Source organism: Tamandua tetradactyla, chromosome 8 (assembly GCF_023851605.1).
Source record: "Tamandua tetradactyla isolate mTamTet1 chromosome 8, mTamTet1.pri, whole genome shotgun sequence".
Taxonomy (NCBI): Eukaryota; Metazoa; Chordata; class Mammalia; order Pilosa; family Myrmecophagidae; genus Tamandua; species Tamandua tetradactyla.
The window spans coordinates 38,769,848-38,785,394 of NC_135334.1; the positions used below are offsets into that span (position 1 = coordinate 38,769,848).

A 15,547-nucleotide genomic window follows, 5' to 3' on the forward strand; every position below is an offset into this window, starting at 1 on the left:
GAGAGCTAAGCAGATATCCCTCACCCATTCCCATTCATCTTTATCCATATGCTAGGCAGAACATATAAGAACATTAGAAGATTAATCCAAGTGTCCTAGGCAAAGATTAAAAAGAGTTTCAAATCTAAAAAGTGAAAGCAAAACATCTACCTGCCTACCCATAGCCATTTTCCTTTTCTATGATAAGGACAGAGCCCCATATTTTTTATGGTGTGCACTCCTCCCTCACATAACTTGGGTGAATACAGACTGGCCATGGTTATCTATGTCCTCTTACCAATAATTAGATTAGGAGAAAGCATAACCGACCCCTGCTTAATGAGAGTTAGGGACTGCTCTCTAAGAAGATCTGCTGGGATCTTCACAGAAAGATTTGAATGTTCTTAAAAAGGAGTACATCCTTAAAAAAAGGTGCACAGGGAAGAACTAATTTCTTTTTTTTTTTTTTAACTAAATCTTATTTTGTATGAATAGAATTTCAGCAAACATTTTGTATCCAAAGGAAAAATTAACCTAGAAATATATTGAGATTGTCACAAAATGAGGAAAGAACTAACTATGCTCTTGATGACTCCATGGAGATATTTAAACCTGGAAACAACCTACTTTCAAACTTGCTGTGAAATAATGCAATGCAAAGATTTATATTTAAAGCCATTTTGACATACAGTCAAAAGAATTCCAAATGATAAAGGAGGTACAGGAGGAGATTATCAAAGAAATAATAGAATAAATTGTCCCAGAACTGACAGACATTAATTTTTCAAATTAACTGGCCAGTAAGTATGCCCCACAAACAGCTATACAGTTTCACAATGCCAGACATTAAAAAATCCTAAAAACTTCCAAAGACAAAAAATATTAAGTAACATACAAAACACTGGAAATCAAGTGGTATATTAGGTTTTGAACTGGATACTGGAAGATAGCAGAGTAGGGGTACTCAAATTTTTGTGTTAGTATTCATAAGAATAACCTGAAAGGCTTGTCATAAAACAGCTTGCATTGCCTTACTCCCTAAATTAGATGATTCAGTAAGTCTTGGATGGAGCTCAAGAATCTTCACTTTTAACAAGTTCACAAGTAATGCTGACACTGTTGATCTGGGACCACACTTTAGGAACTACTTCAACAGAATAAGGCCTTCAACATTGTGAGATAAAACTACTTCTAATCTAGTATTCTATATTCAGCTCAACTATTCCTCAAACACAATGGTATAACATTTTTAGATACACAAGATCTTAAAAAACGTTCCATCTCATTATACTGTTTCTGAGGAAACTACTATGGAGGAAGTATTCTAGCAAAATGAGGGACTAAACTTTAAACTTAAGAAAGAAAAAGACAGGAGTTCATAATAAAGAGATACAATAAAGAAAAGAGACAAAGGTGATTCTCAGAATAATAGTAAAGAGAAGGCCCGAGATATTAGCTGGAAGCACAAGGCCTGGGAAGAGCTCATCTAGACAAGAACAACAGGACAAAAGTCTCTAGAAAGTATAATGCTAGGAAAAATTAAATGGGGTGCACAGATCACCAATATGTTTTAGAGTTCTGTCAGAAAGTCTGCAAATAAATTTGTGATATGTAAACAGAAAAGAATAAATCAACTGAAAAAAATGAGGCCATTATTAAGGTTAAAAACAACATAAAGGTGTACAAGGAAGAAAATACACTCGTAAAACATGGTCTTGCTCAGTGAAAAAATTTATATAGTCAAGATAATAAAAGCAATTAATATGATTTAACATAGAATTTGATCTAATTATATTGAGGCAATTAATGCAAAAGGCCTCAAAAATCTCCTTTTCCAGAATAGGAAGTCAACATATAAAGGCAAAAATTGAGCAATTGAGAACATAACAAATCTTACTCTGCGTTTAAAACAAAATGAGAAAATATAGTGCTGACAGAAGCCAGAGATGGGTGATTGGTTAGCTACTGAGATTAAACTTAAATGTAAAGGAATGGATAAAAGTGAAGGCAGTTCATTAGTGGGTCTATAAGAAATATTGCCATGTTGAAAGTGAATGTGATTGAAAGGGGTTGAATAGAGCCATGTATTCCATCAACTAACACTACGAATATAAATTAGTTCTTGCATAACTATTTCAAAGGTATGAATTTTGTACAAAGAGTAAATAATATTGGGGTATAGGGGGAAAACTACAATTGCATTGGTCTGTGTTTAATAAGGATGACATCAGTAGTACCACAGAAATACCAGGGGTAAATAACTGGGGCCAGGAGAGGGGGGTGGGGAAGGACAAGATTTAAGGGGAAATTTAGAGTTTCTATTTGGTGAGGATATGTTTATCAGTTATTTTTCTCTTGGGAACAATGAAAATTGTCTAAATTTGAGAGTGTTGATTACACAACCAAGCGAGGATAATGAAAGAAATAGACTGTTGACTTTGGTCATTATACATGATGCCCAATGGATAGAGGTAGCTGAAGGATACATTGACTGAGAAGAAGGATGGAGATTTGTGATATAGACATGTGATTGAATATCATGCAGCTACAAAAAAAGAACAAAGTTATGAGGCATGCAACATTGTGAATGATCCTGGGGGACATTATGTGATGCAAAATAAGCCAGATACAAAAGAGCAAATATTGATGATCTCTTTTAGAAAATATTTATAAAAAAAATTGGGGCCAAGACTAAAAGCTCTTATAGCAGTCACATTTAGTCCAGAGCTGTAATTGTTATTTCTAGATTTTGAGTGCTGTGCTATATATGTATAATCCAGTATTTCCCTGGAACTCTGGGTACCTATGTGACACCTAAGACTCAGAATTGGAGTTCTGCAACTCTGAAAGTCAGCATTGTCATATACAACAACTGTTAAAGAAAATGAAAAAGAATTCAGTCTTCAATTAGAGATAAGTAAGAATGAAGGTAATCTGGTCAGGACTAAGGTGAATCAGAATATAGGGGTAAGGAGACACTGGCTGTATTTTAGAACTTCACCTACTGTATGAGACCAAAGGAAATGAGGTTATTTTGTCCAAAGCTTAAATTTCTGTAGTACATAATCTAACTCAATCTGTCCAGATAGATCATTTAAACAATCCAAACACATGGATCCCAGAATGGGAATGAGGGCTTGTAATTCTATACAGCATCACATTATTAATGCCCATATAACATGTCAGAATAAGTTGAGCAGATAATTAAAAAGTATTGTCAAAGTGTCTTGAAGGCCAGGAGAAAAATATGAAACTTTTCTGCTCTACCACTGGGGAAACCCCTGAACCTGTCACAAACATTAAAGACTCCCAGTCAATAGGTCAAGCCCTTGATCTATGAGCTTGCTCTTCTGAAGCTTATTTATGTAGTCGAGAAGCTAAACCTACCTATAGTTTATGTCTAAGGGTTACTTCCAGAGGACTTCTTTTGTTGCTCAGATGTGGTCTCTCTCTCCTGAAGTCCAACTCTGCAAGTGAAATCATTACCCTCCCCTCTACGTGAGACATGACATCCAGGGATGAAAGTCTCCCTGGCAACGTGGGATATAACTTCCAGGAATGAGAAGTTATAACATGGCCCTGTTACCATGGGATCGACAACTGCCTTCCTGACTAAAAAAGGAGGAAAAGAATTGTTAACAAAATAAGCTTATCAGTGGCTGAGAGAGTTCAAATAGAGTTGAAAGGCTATTCTGGAGTCTACTCTTACACAAGCTTCAGCTAGATATTGCTATTTATCATGGTTTGTCAAACCCCAACCAAAACCATTCCTGCCAATCCTAAAGAACACCTAGGGCTTTATGTGAGATTCTACAAAAGTTCCATGCACTAGGGTAACTTTCTAGAAACCTACAACCTCCAAATGGGTTCCTAGGCCAGATAAGTCCTGATACCCAGAAGAGCCAGCCTCTCCAGAATGTCAACTAGTTCCATCCCTCTATGGGATTATTGACTGATGCTTTCAACATGAAAAAAAGTTAGAATGGGCAAAGCCCAAATATCCCTAAAGATGAGAAGAAAGATCAAAGGAGAAGGAGAAGTTATAACAGAGAAGATAGGATTTAACAAATGAGCATGACTGCTGAATCATTACATTGATACTTCTTTTAGTCTCCAGTGTCTTAAAACAGCTAGAAGGAAAAACCTAAAATTATGGAACTGTAATCAATACCAAACTCTGAAATCTGTTCTATAACTGCTTGTTACAATGTACTTTGATTGTTTTTTAAATATATTTCACAATAAAAGCATGTTAAAATATATAAATAATTTATATATATATATATACACATATAAAATGGTAACTGTATATTGGTAACTACAGAGGTTGGAATTTTAAGCCTCAAAATTCAAATGGTTAAAACTTGTCCTCGGGTTGATTTCCTGGACCATGTACCTAAAAAAAGAAAAAAAAATTTGCCCTCACCACCTTCCCAGACAATGTTTTGGAAAAAGAATCCTAAACCTTTCTTAGAAGTTAGAATGAAAAAACAAATATAAAAGCACCAAATTTCCAAAATCCCCTTTTCATATTTCCTTATTTCTCATTTACAAAAGTTTCTAAAGGAACTTCTATCATTTTATCCTTCCAATAACATAATAGAAAAAAAGAGAAAGAGGAAAAAAGTTGATTCTGATCTCCATCTTCTTTTAATCGTTTTCTCTCTTTTTACTCACCATGTATTTTAATATTGTCAGCTGCCTTTTTAGAAATAGGACATAATACTAACTAAGTATTAATAATACAGCTAACTCATCAAATGAGTCACAATAAAGGATTATGTTTATTTCATATTTCACTTACGATTCTAATCCTGCCTGTTCAGTTTCCAAAGGCTGAATTCGTTCCAAGACGTGGGAATACTGGACATTGGCTTTAACCCAGGCAGCCAAAGGTGCAGCTGCAGTGCTGGCACGCTTCGCATTCTGAAAAATCCATTACAAGTTATCAAAGAGCATAACTTCACTTCAAATAAAAGCAAATTAATTCAAATACATTATAATTAAGCATTTCTTTAATACTGTACCCCAAATAATAAAATTTTAGGTTTATAACAAAAAATAAAAACTAGGGTCAAACTGATACTTTGATTAAGAGAAATGTACATGAAATCTACTATTTGTTTAAAAATGAATCCTTTTTAATCACAAAAAATAATAATATGTTGATATTAATTGCTCAAATAGTCACATTTATATTGAGTACATGTACCACCCACAACATTCAAACATAAATTTTTTTCTCCTCTATAGATGTGATATTTCACATATAATTCATTAGATGAAGCAATTTTGAAACCAGTAGTTACTGTAAAAGAAGACGTACTTAAGATTTTAAATAACAGATCTAAAAACTATCAGTATTTTGGGATGTAATTTGATCACTGAAATTACAGATATTAATTATCCAAGTGGAGGTATCTGTTCTTATATACACAGGAAGAAGTAGAAGTGAACCAAGAAGTTGGGAATAAAGAAATGATAGGCTGAAAACTAACTGAGAGCAGTTAATAAGATTGAAAAAACAGTTATGTCTCCCTCACTGTTACCTGGATTCTAATTTATCATTCTGTTGGTAAATGCTCCTCAGCTACTTTGTGCTTTAAACACATATATATAATTTGGAGCAATCTAAACAATAATGACATTTTAACAAGCAGAATATTATACAATACAGAAAATTTAATTCATGGCATAACTTAAAAATTACCTTTGGATCAAAAGATCCTTTATTTTTAAAAAGAAGTTCTTCAACACTTTCTCTTATTTCCCTTGGAATATTTCTTGCATCAAAGGTTGCAATGTCTTCTCTCACACCTCTTTTGGCAAGGAAACTAAAATGAAAGCATTTTGCTTCAAGTGGGGATAAACAAAAATTTGCTATCTCTGATGAAAATATCAATGTTACAAAATAGTGTATACAATACATTTTTTATCAGAGAAACTGTACACTTACAGAAAACTCATGCAGAAAATAGAGTTCCCATATACACCCACCTCACATATAGTTTTCTCTATTATCAACACTTTGAATTAGTGTAGTACTTTTGTTACAATCGATGAAACAATATTATTATAATATAGTTGTGCCTCATAACCACTGACTGGGTATCCGTTGATTGAGTTACTCATGTTTAACCGGGAAAAAATAATGAAAAAAACTATAAAAACAGGAAAATTCCCGAAAATAGGAAAATAAATGGTTTATAAGTTTCAAACCACCGGCCAAGCAAGCAAAGGCTGTAAAACAGTGAAGTCCTCCAGTCCAGTACAAGGACTCATTTTCCTTTGACCCCATGGCCATGCTCCCTGCTTCCTCCTTGTCTATACTACTTGAGGCCTTATTACAGCGCTTTTGTTTAAGAAAGTACTTATTTACTATATTAATGGCCCCAAAGCAGAAGTGTAGTGGTTCTGGTAGTGCTTCTAAGCCTAAGAGAAGCAATAAAGTGCCTGTCATTAGTGAAAAAGTAAAAATTCTTGATATGATTGAAAAAGAAAGAAAATCATATACAGAGATTGCCAGGTTGTATGGCAAATACAAATCTTCACTTTGCGAAGTAATGAAGCATAAAGACAAAATTCATGCTAATTTTTCTTTGCACCTCAAACTGCAAACCTTTACAGTGTGTAACTGGGTGTTGGTGTTCCCTCACATTCAGGATTTCTAGCCTCATATTCCAGGCTAGGTCTTGGAATATATGCCCTGAGGATATGGGGGCCTTACTGTAATACTATTAAGTGCAGCCTACAGTTTATATTAGGGTTTCTGTTTTTGTAGTACAGTCTTAAAGTTTTGTTTTTTTTTTTAAATTCTGGTAACATATACAAACTAAAATTCCCCTTTATATCATATTCAAATATAACATTCAGTAGTCAATTACATTCACAATGTTGTACTAACATCACCATCATCCATTACCAGTTTTTCCATTGACTCAAATAGAAAGCTGATACCGATTATGCATTAATTCCCCATTCTCTTCCCCCACCCCATGCTCTCACAACCTACATTCTAGTTTCTGACACTATGAACACATCTTTTCTAATTATTTTGTATCAGTGAAATCATTCAATATTTGTCTTTTTATAACTGGTTTATCTCATTTCAGTGGTAGTGAAATGGTATCTCATTGTAGTTTTGATTAGCACTTACCAAATGGGTTAATGATGTTTAGCATCTTTTCATGTGTTTTTTGGCGATTTGTATATTGCCTTTTAAGAAATATCTAGTCAAGCCTTATGCTCATTTTTTATTTGTGTTGAATTATAGGATTTCTTTATTTATTCTGGATTTTAAACATTTATCAGATATGTGGGTTCCAAATATTTTTTCCTATAGGTTGTCTTTTTACTTTCAAGACAAAAATCCTCGTATGCATAAAAGCTTAATTTTGATGAAATTCCATTTATCTATTTTTTCTTTCATTGCTTGTGCTTTTGGTGTAAAATCTAAGAAACCATCGCCTTACAGAAGGTCCTGAAAATGTCATCTTTTCGTCTGAGTTTCCTGATATTTTTATTCAATTTAGGTCTTTGATCCATTTTGAATTAAATTTTCATTGTGTGAGGAAGGGATCTACCTTCATTTTTCTGCAGATGGATATCCAGTTTTCCTAGCACCGTTTGTTGAAGAGACTACTCTCTTTCCCCACTGAGTGGATTTGGCACTCTTATCAAAAATCTATTGGCCATAGCTGTGAGGGTTTATTTCTGAACTCTCAATTTAACTTTCTTGATCTTATATATCTGTCCTTGTGACAACATTGCTGCTTTCATTACTGTAGTTTTGTAATAAGTTTTAAAATCAGCAAGTGTCAGCTCTCCAAATTCATTGTTTTTGAAGATGGTTTTGGCTACTCAGCATCCCTTATGCGTCGATACAAATTTCAGAATTGGCTTTTGCATTTGGTAAAAAGTGTGTTGGAATTTTTATAGGATTGCATTGAATCTGTAACTAACTGTGGATAGAATTAAAATCTTACAAATATTTAATCTTCCAATCCATGAATACAGAATGTCCTTCAAATTATTCAAATCACAATGTTTTTTGCAATGTTTCAGTTTTCTGCATGTAAACCTTTTAAATCTTGGTTCAATTTATTCCTAGATAATTTACACTTTTTGTTGCTATTGTAAATGGAATTTTTTTCTTGATTTCCTCTTCAGCTTGCTCATTACTAGTGTATAGAAACACTACTGGTTTTCAAATGCTGATCTGTGTACCCTACTACTTTGCTGAATTTATTAGCTCTAATCTCTTAGTTAAGGATATTTCATGGATTTTTAATATTTTAATATAGAAGTTTTACTTCTTCCTTTCTAATTTGAATGTCTTTTATTTATTTTTCTTGCCTAATGGTTCTGGCTAGAACTTCCAGTACAATATTGAAGAGCAGTGGTGACACTGGGCATCCTTGCCTCGTACTTGACCTTAGAGGGAAAGCTTTCAGTCTTTTACCACTGAGTAAGAGGCTAGCTGTGAGTGTTTCATATATGCCTTCATCATGTTGAGGAAGTATCTTTCTATTCGTATTTATATGAATGTGTTACTCAAGAAGGGGTGATGAATTTTCTCAAAAGCCTTAAGCTGACTGCAAGCTGCTTTTGCCTGCACGGCAAATTCTAGGAAAGTGAGCCAGAGAGGAGCATAATGGTTCAGTCTTTCGTGTAGCATCTGATAGATTGGCACCAACATGGTTGAGTATGTGCATAAGGGTTACTCTGCTCCCTCTGGAATAGGACCAGGGACCCACAATGGGAATGCAGGTTGGTTGCATATTGTGCTGGGGAAGGTCCAGCAAGGGCACCAAGAGCTTCTCTTATGGATTTTAAAGCTGTTTTCTAGATTAGGCGCTCACCCAGTTACTGCAACCCTTTAACTGTTTTCTGGAGTTTTCAAGAAGACGACTCTGCCAATTTCTGCTAGTTATCCAAAGCTTCTGTAGAGTGCCATACCCCTACCCACATTCCTTTTATAAACTACTGGATCCTCATACACACAAAGATATACCAATCCTTATAAAACTTTCAGACCTGAATTTGGTGAAAAAAATTTATGACTCCTATAACTGTTAATATAAAGGCATTTTAAAGTACTCCCTCACTTAAATCTCCTCTCCAATCTCCAGATTTGAAAAGATACCTTTACTGTCAACTTAAACCCTAAAATGGAATTTAATGTCAGCACAAACATAATGCCACTATTTAAATGTGAAACATAATCCTATAATTAATACTCTTTCCTCCTACAATTTATATCTTTCTTATATTCCTTATGGATTTCTCTCTCTCTCTAGGTCAACTTCTCCCTCCCTCTAACAAGAACATAAGAATTTTCTAAAATAACTATTTTCTTCCTCAGTAAATCACAGTGCTTTGCTCTGTGTAAGGACCAAATAAATAATTAGATATATAGAGAGACATCCTTAAAAATTTTAAGATATTCCTTTTCTCCTCTTTTAACACTTTCAACAATCACTTACAGAGAAAGGAATATATAGATCTTGACATAAGATTACATCAAACATCTTGAAATTTCAGGGCAAAATGTATAAGCAAGTTTTCAGATGAACTTAAGCTTGAGAAACAATATAAGAAATATTTTTAAAAAAACATGAGAGAATGTGTATTTCATAGCTGAAATAACTTTTTTCAAAAATTTAAAATTTACCTTTTCATGCTCACCCAAGACGTGTCGAAGATACCCATTAACCTTAAGACTCCTTCAAGAATGTCTCTGATGACATCAGGTGGCATGCGTAGTGAACGAATTTCTGAAAGAGATTCTGGCTTAATGTTTCCAACTGCTAGTTTAGCTTCATTGACTAGAGGCTAAAACAGAAAAACGACATCTTAACTCTCAAATTGTAAAAAAATCTTTGATGCTCTACAAATGTTTATTTTCATTTTATTCAAAATGACTTATTTACTAATATCCTCTCTCTTCAAATATAAAAATGTTTTAGAACACACGAAGTACAAAATGTTTAAGTTGAGAAAGTAAGAGTTATGGTCACTGTAAAAGCAAGAGTTATTGTCACTGTAACTGCTGAAATCAGGAAAATCTAATTTTTGGGGGTATAATTCGCCATCTTTAAGAGGCTCTTTGTATTCTAGGACTAGTTGGCAAATTTAGTCAGGACTAGAGAAAAAGAGCTTAAAAGTTTAATTTAGCTACCACATGTTTTTTCATCTACAATCAAAACAATATGGTTCAGGAAAAACAATGATTATTTTTAAATAATAATAATCAATTAATTCACTTACTTTCCCTGGCAGGCTTTCCTTCCTGTTCCTCTTTCATAAATTATTCTGGTTGAACATAATATCATTTGATAATACTATCAGAAAACACCTTCGTCTACAAATAATATTTAAACTACTAGATGCAACTGGTAATCAAAATGTAAAAGTTCTTAAAATGTTTCTTTTTAACTTACTTGTACTTCTTTTAATTCATCATCAATTTTATTTTTTCTTTCTTCAATTTTAACAACTTCTTCTGCTATTTTATGCTTTAGTCTTTCAAGTTCTGTCTTTTGTTCACTAGCATCCTATAGGATAGGATAACACTAAATAAATAACACTGGCAATCAACTTACTAAAGCAGTTTTATTGAGATATACTCACATACCATACAATCCATCCAAAGTATAAAATCAATGGCTTTTTGTATATTCATAGAGCTGTTTATTCACCATCACAATCAATTTTAGATCATTTTCACTACTCCAAAAAGAAAAACCCCATACTCCTTAGCAGTTATCTACCTAACTACTAATCTATTTCTGTCTCCATACATTAATTTATATTTATGTAGTACTTTGTATCTGGTTTCTTTCACTTAGCATAATATTAAAAAAAAATTTTTATTATAGAAGTTGTAGACTTACCAAAAATTTATGTAAAAAGTACAATATACCCCTCAATTGCTGACACTTTGTATTAGTGTGGCACCTTTGTTACAACTTTTTTTTTTTTTTTTTTGCATGGGCAGGAATTGGGAATCGAACCTGGGTCTCTGGCATGGCAGAGAAGAACACTGCCTGCTGAGCCACTGTGGCCTGCCCTCCTTTGTTACAACTGATGACAGAATATTAAAATAGTGCTATAAACTACTGTCCATAGTTTACATTAGGTATATTTTTCCATATGACACCCTAATATTAACACCCTGTATTAGTGTCATATATTTGTTATAACTCATGAAAGGACAGTCTTATACTTGCACTATTAACCTCAGTCCATCATCCACAACAGGGTTCGCTGTGTTATATGGTCCCATATTTTATCTTCTGACTTCCATTCTAGTAAAATATACAAAACTTTCCCCTTTCAATCACATTCACATACATAAATCAACTCTGTTAATTACACTCACAATAATGTGTTAACATCACCACCATCCATTTCTAAACATTTAAATCAATCTAAATAGAAATTCTTTGCAAATTAAGCATCAGATCCCCACTTTCTACTCCCATTCTATCTCCTGGTGACCCATATTCTAGATTCTAACTTTATGAGCTTGCTTATTATACTAAATTCATACTAGTGAGATCATACAATATTTGTTCTTTTTTGTCTGGCTTATTCCACTCAACATAAAGGCCTCAAGGACATCATATTCTCACATGCATCAAGACTTCATTCCTAGTTACTGCTAATAATATTCCACTGTAACCTTATCCTTTCATCAGCTGATAAACACCAAGATTTCTTTCATCTTTCGGCTACTGTGGATAATGTCATTATGAACGTCAGTATACAAATGTCTGTTCAAGTCCCTGCTTTCAGTTCTACTGGGTATATACCTTATGGCAGGATTACCCAATCATATGGGCAATTCTATATACTTAGTTTCCTAAGGAACTGCCAAACTGTCTTCCACAGTGGCTGTACCATTTTACATTCCCACAAGCAATGCATTTGAGTGTCCCTATTTGTCTAGATTCTTTCTAACACTTGTATTTTACCAATTTTAATGTGCTCAATATTTAAAAGCATGATATTAAAACATAACTCATTTTAAAAGAACATTTTCCATTAATGTTGTTCTAGTATTAATTTTGAATCTATACCCTGAGATTTTCTGATGATATATTTTACTCTATTTACTATCAAAAAGATTTCTATATTTCATTTGTTTTAATTTTCTGATTAACAAAACAATAAATGCTTCTTCTATAAAATTCAAAAGTTATAAATTCATAATTAGAAAATGATCATAGTAATACACATTTATTACTTGCAACAACCCAGGAAGGCAGTATTATTACTATGCTCATTTTATAAATGTAGTATTTTTACCCGTAGTATCTTTATCTGGCTTTGGTAGTAAGGTAATATTGGCTTCATAGTGTTCCTCTTCAATTTTTTGGAAGAGTCTGAGTAGAATTGATATTAATTCTTCTTGGAATAACTGTTAGAATTCCCTGTGACACCATCTGGTATGGAACATTTCTTTTTTGGGAGATTTTTAATGACTGATTCAATCTCTTTATTTATAATTGGTCTGTTGAGGTATTTATTTCTTCTAGAGTCAGTGTAGGTTTTTCCTGTGCTTCCAGGAATTTGATCATTTCATCTAAGTTGTCTTATTTCTTGGCATACAGGTGTGCAAAGTATCCTCTTAAGATACTTTTTATTTATGTATGGCTCTCTTGCATTTCTGATTTTATTTATTTGCATCTTCTCTCTTTCGTTCCTTTGTCAGTCTAGCTAAGGGTTTGAAAATTCTATTGATCTCAAAGAACCACCCTTTTGGCTTGGTTGATTCTATTTTTTTTTTATCATCTCAATCTCTCTTATTTCTGCTCTAATCTTTGTTATTTCTTCTTCTGCTTGCTTTGGGACTAGTTTGCTGTTCTTTTTTGAGTTCCTCCAGGTGTACAGTTATGTCCTTTATTTTAGCTCTTTCTTATTTTTTTAATGCAGGCATTTAGGGCTATAAATTTCCCTCTCAAGACTGCCTTCACTTCATCCATAAATTTTTATTTGTTTGCTCTCATTTTCATTCATCTCAAGATATTTACTGATTTCTCTTGCAATTTTTTCTTTGACCCACTGATTATTTAAGACTGTTTTGTTTAACTTCCATATATTTGTGACTTTTCTGTACTCCACCTATTGCTGATTTCCAGCTTCATTCCATTATGGTCAGAGAATGTGCTTGTATAATTTCAATCTTTTTAAAATTATTGTTTCTATTACTGTTCTATGACCCAACATGTGATCTAACCTGAAGAATGATCCATGAGCACTTGAAAAGAATGTATATATTACTGTTCGGGGTGCAATGTTCTGTGTGTTTGTGAGGTCTAGTTCATTTATCATATTTTTCAAGTTCTCTATTACCTTACTGATTCTCAGTCTAGATAGTCTACCTAACGATGAAAGTGGTGTACTGAATTCTCTATTACTGTAGAGACATCCATTTCTCCCTTCAGTTTTGCCAGTGTTTGTCTAATGCATTTTGGGGTTTCATGGGTAGGTGTATAAATATTTACAATCATTATTTCATCTAGCTGGACCGCCCCTTTTATTAATATATAGTGTCTTTCTCTGTCTCTTATAACAGTTTTGCATTTAAAGTCTATTTTTTCCAAAATTAGTATGGCTACTTCAGTTCTTTTTTTTGGATGCATGGTCCGGGAATTGAACCCTGGTCTCCCACATCGAAGGTGAGCATTCTACCACTGAACCACCTGTGCACCACCCCCTAGCCTCACCCCAGCTCTTTTTTGATTATTGTTTGCAGAGAATATCTTTTTCTAACCTTTCACTTTCAACCATTTGTCTTCTTAGGCCCAGGGTGAGTCTCTTGTATACAGCATATAAATGGGTCATATTTTTGCATCCAATCTGCAAATCTTTGTCTTTTCGTTGGGAGTTTAATTCATTAACAATCAGTGTTATCACTGTAAAGGCAGTACTTACTTCAACCATTTTATGCTTTGGTTTTTATATGTCATTTCTTATTTTGTCTTTCTTTTTACCCTTTTAGTTACCCTCACTGATAATTTTCATTTCTGAACTCTTTTCCAAGCCTCTCACTCGTATCTTTTCCCTTCAGCCTACAGAACTCCCTTTAATATTTCTTGCAGGACAGTTCTCTTTTTGACGAACATTCTTGCTACCACCTGGTAGTCTCAGTATTTTAATTTTACCCATTCTAATGCTACAAGTGTAGTATTATCTTACTGGGGCTTTATTTTACATTTCCTCACTGACTAATGCTGTTGTCACCCATGTGTAAGTCCTTACACATTACTTACAGAAATGTGTAAGTAATTCAAAATTAAAAACTTCTGCCATTTGAGATAAATTGTCAAGGAAATGAAAAACCAAGCCACAGACTAGGAGAAAATATTTGCAGAACATATATCTGATAAAGGGCTTGAATCCAAAATATATAAAAACTCTTACATAAATGTTGGGTTAATTTCTGTTTTGGAACACTGTGAGGCCCAGAAATTACTTACACATTTCTGTAAGTAATGTGTAAGGTCTTACACATGGGTGTTTAAATGGCCTTGTAAAAATATGACAAATAAATGGAGAAAGGGTAATCTTTTTAAAAAAAGTTTAGGAATACTTTGAATATCCATGTAGAAAGAAATAAACCTGGACCTTAACCTTACAACTTAGATGAAAATTAATTGTTTAAATTATAGATCTAAATATACAGCATCTAAACCATGAAACTTTTAGGAGAAAATATAGGAGAAAACCTTTGTGATCTTGGGTGAGACAAATATTTAAAAGATTTCTATACCAAGATAGAAATTGGTTTTCTAGTGTTTACTGGCCCTTCATATGTCATCTTGGATGAAGAATCTGTCCAATTTTTTTTGTCCATTTTTTAATTTTATTGTTTATTATTGATTTGTAAGAGTTTTTTTTTAATTAATTAACAGAAAAAAAGAAATTAACCCAACATTTATGTAAGAGTTTTTATATATTTTGGATTCAAGCCCTTTATCAGATATATGTTCTGCAAATATTTTCTCCTAGTCTGTGGCTTGGTTTTTCATTTCCTTGACAATTTATCTCAAATGGCAGAAGTTTTTAATTTTGATAAACTCCCATTTATCAATTTTTTTCTTTTTCTATCTTGGTATAGAAATCTTTTAAATATTTGTCTCACCCAAGATCACAAAGGTTTTCTCCTATATTTTCTCCTAAAAGTTTCATGGTTTAGATGCTGTATATTTAGATCTATAATTTAAACAATTAATTTTCATCTAAGTTGTAAGGTTAAGGTCCAGGTTTATCTCTTTCTACATGGATATTCAAAGTATTCCTAAACTTTTTTTAAAAAGATTACCCTTTCTCCATTTATTTGTCATATTTTTACAAGGCCATTTAAACACCCATGTGTAAGTCCTTACACATTACTTACAGAAATGTGTAAGTAATTTCTGGGCCTCACAGTGTTCCAAAACAGCTAAATATCTATTGTTATACCAACACAATACAGCTTTTATCACTGTTACATTATACTTAAGTCTTGAAATCATATAGTTTAAATCATCCAATTTTGTTCTTTTTTGAAGCCTTTTTT

General features: G+C 33.1%; 1 protein-coding gene across 2 annotated transcripts in view; it reads right to left on the bottom strand.

The window, feature by feature from the left end:
• Positions 1–15,547, bottom strand: part of DYNC2H1 (dynein cytoplasmic 2 heavy chain 1) — a 522,264-nt gene that overhangs the window by 297,721 nt on the left and 208,996 nt on the right. For both annotated transcript variants that reach the window (XM_077113112.1, XM_077113111.1), the window contains exons 56-59: positions 10,422–10,535; positions 9,653–9,813; positions 5,690–5,813; positions 4,784–4,905 (exon numbers count right to left, since the gene is read on the bottom strand). In XM_077113112.1, the coding sequence (XP_076969227.1) occupies positions 4,784–4,905; positions 5,690–5,813; positions 9,653–9,813; positions 10,422–10,535 (521 nt within the window). The remainder of the gene's footprint in view (positions 1–4,783; positions 4,906–5,689; positions 5,814–9,652; positions 9,814–10,421; positions 10,536–15,547) is intronic.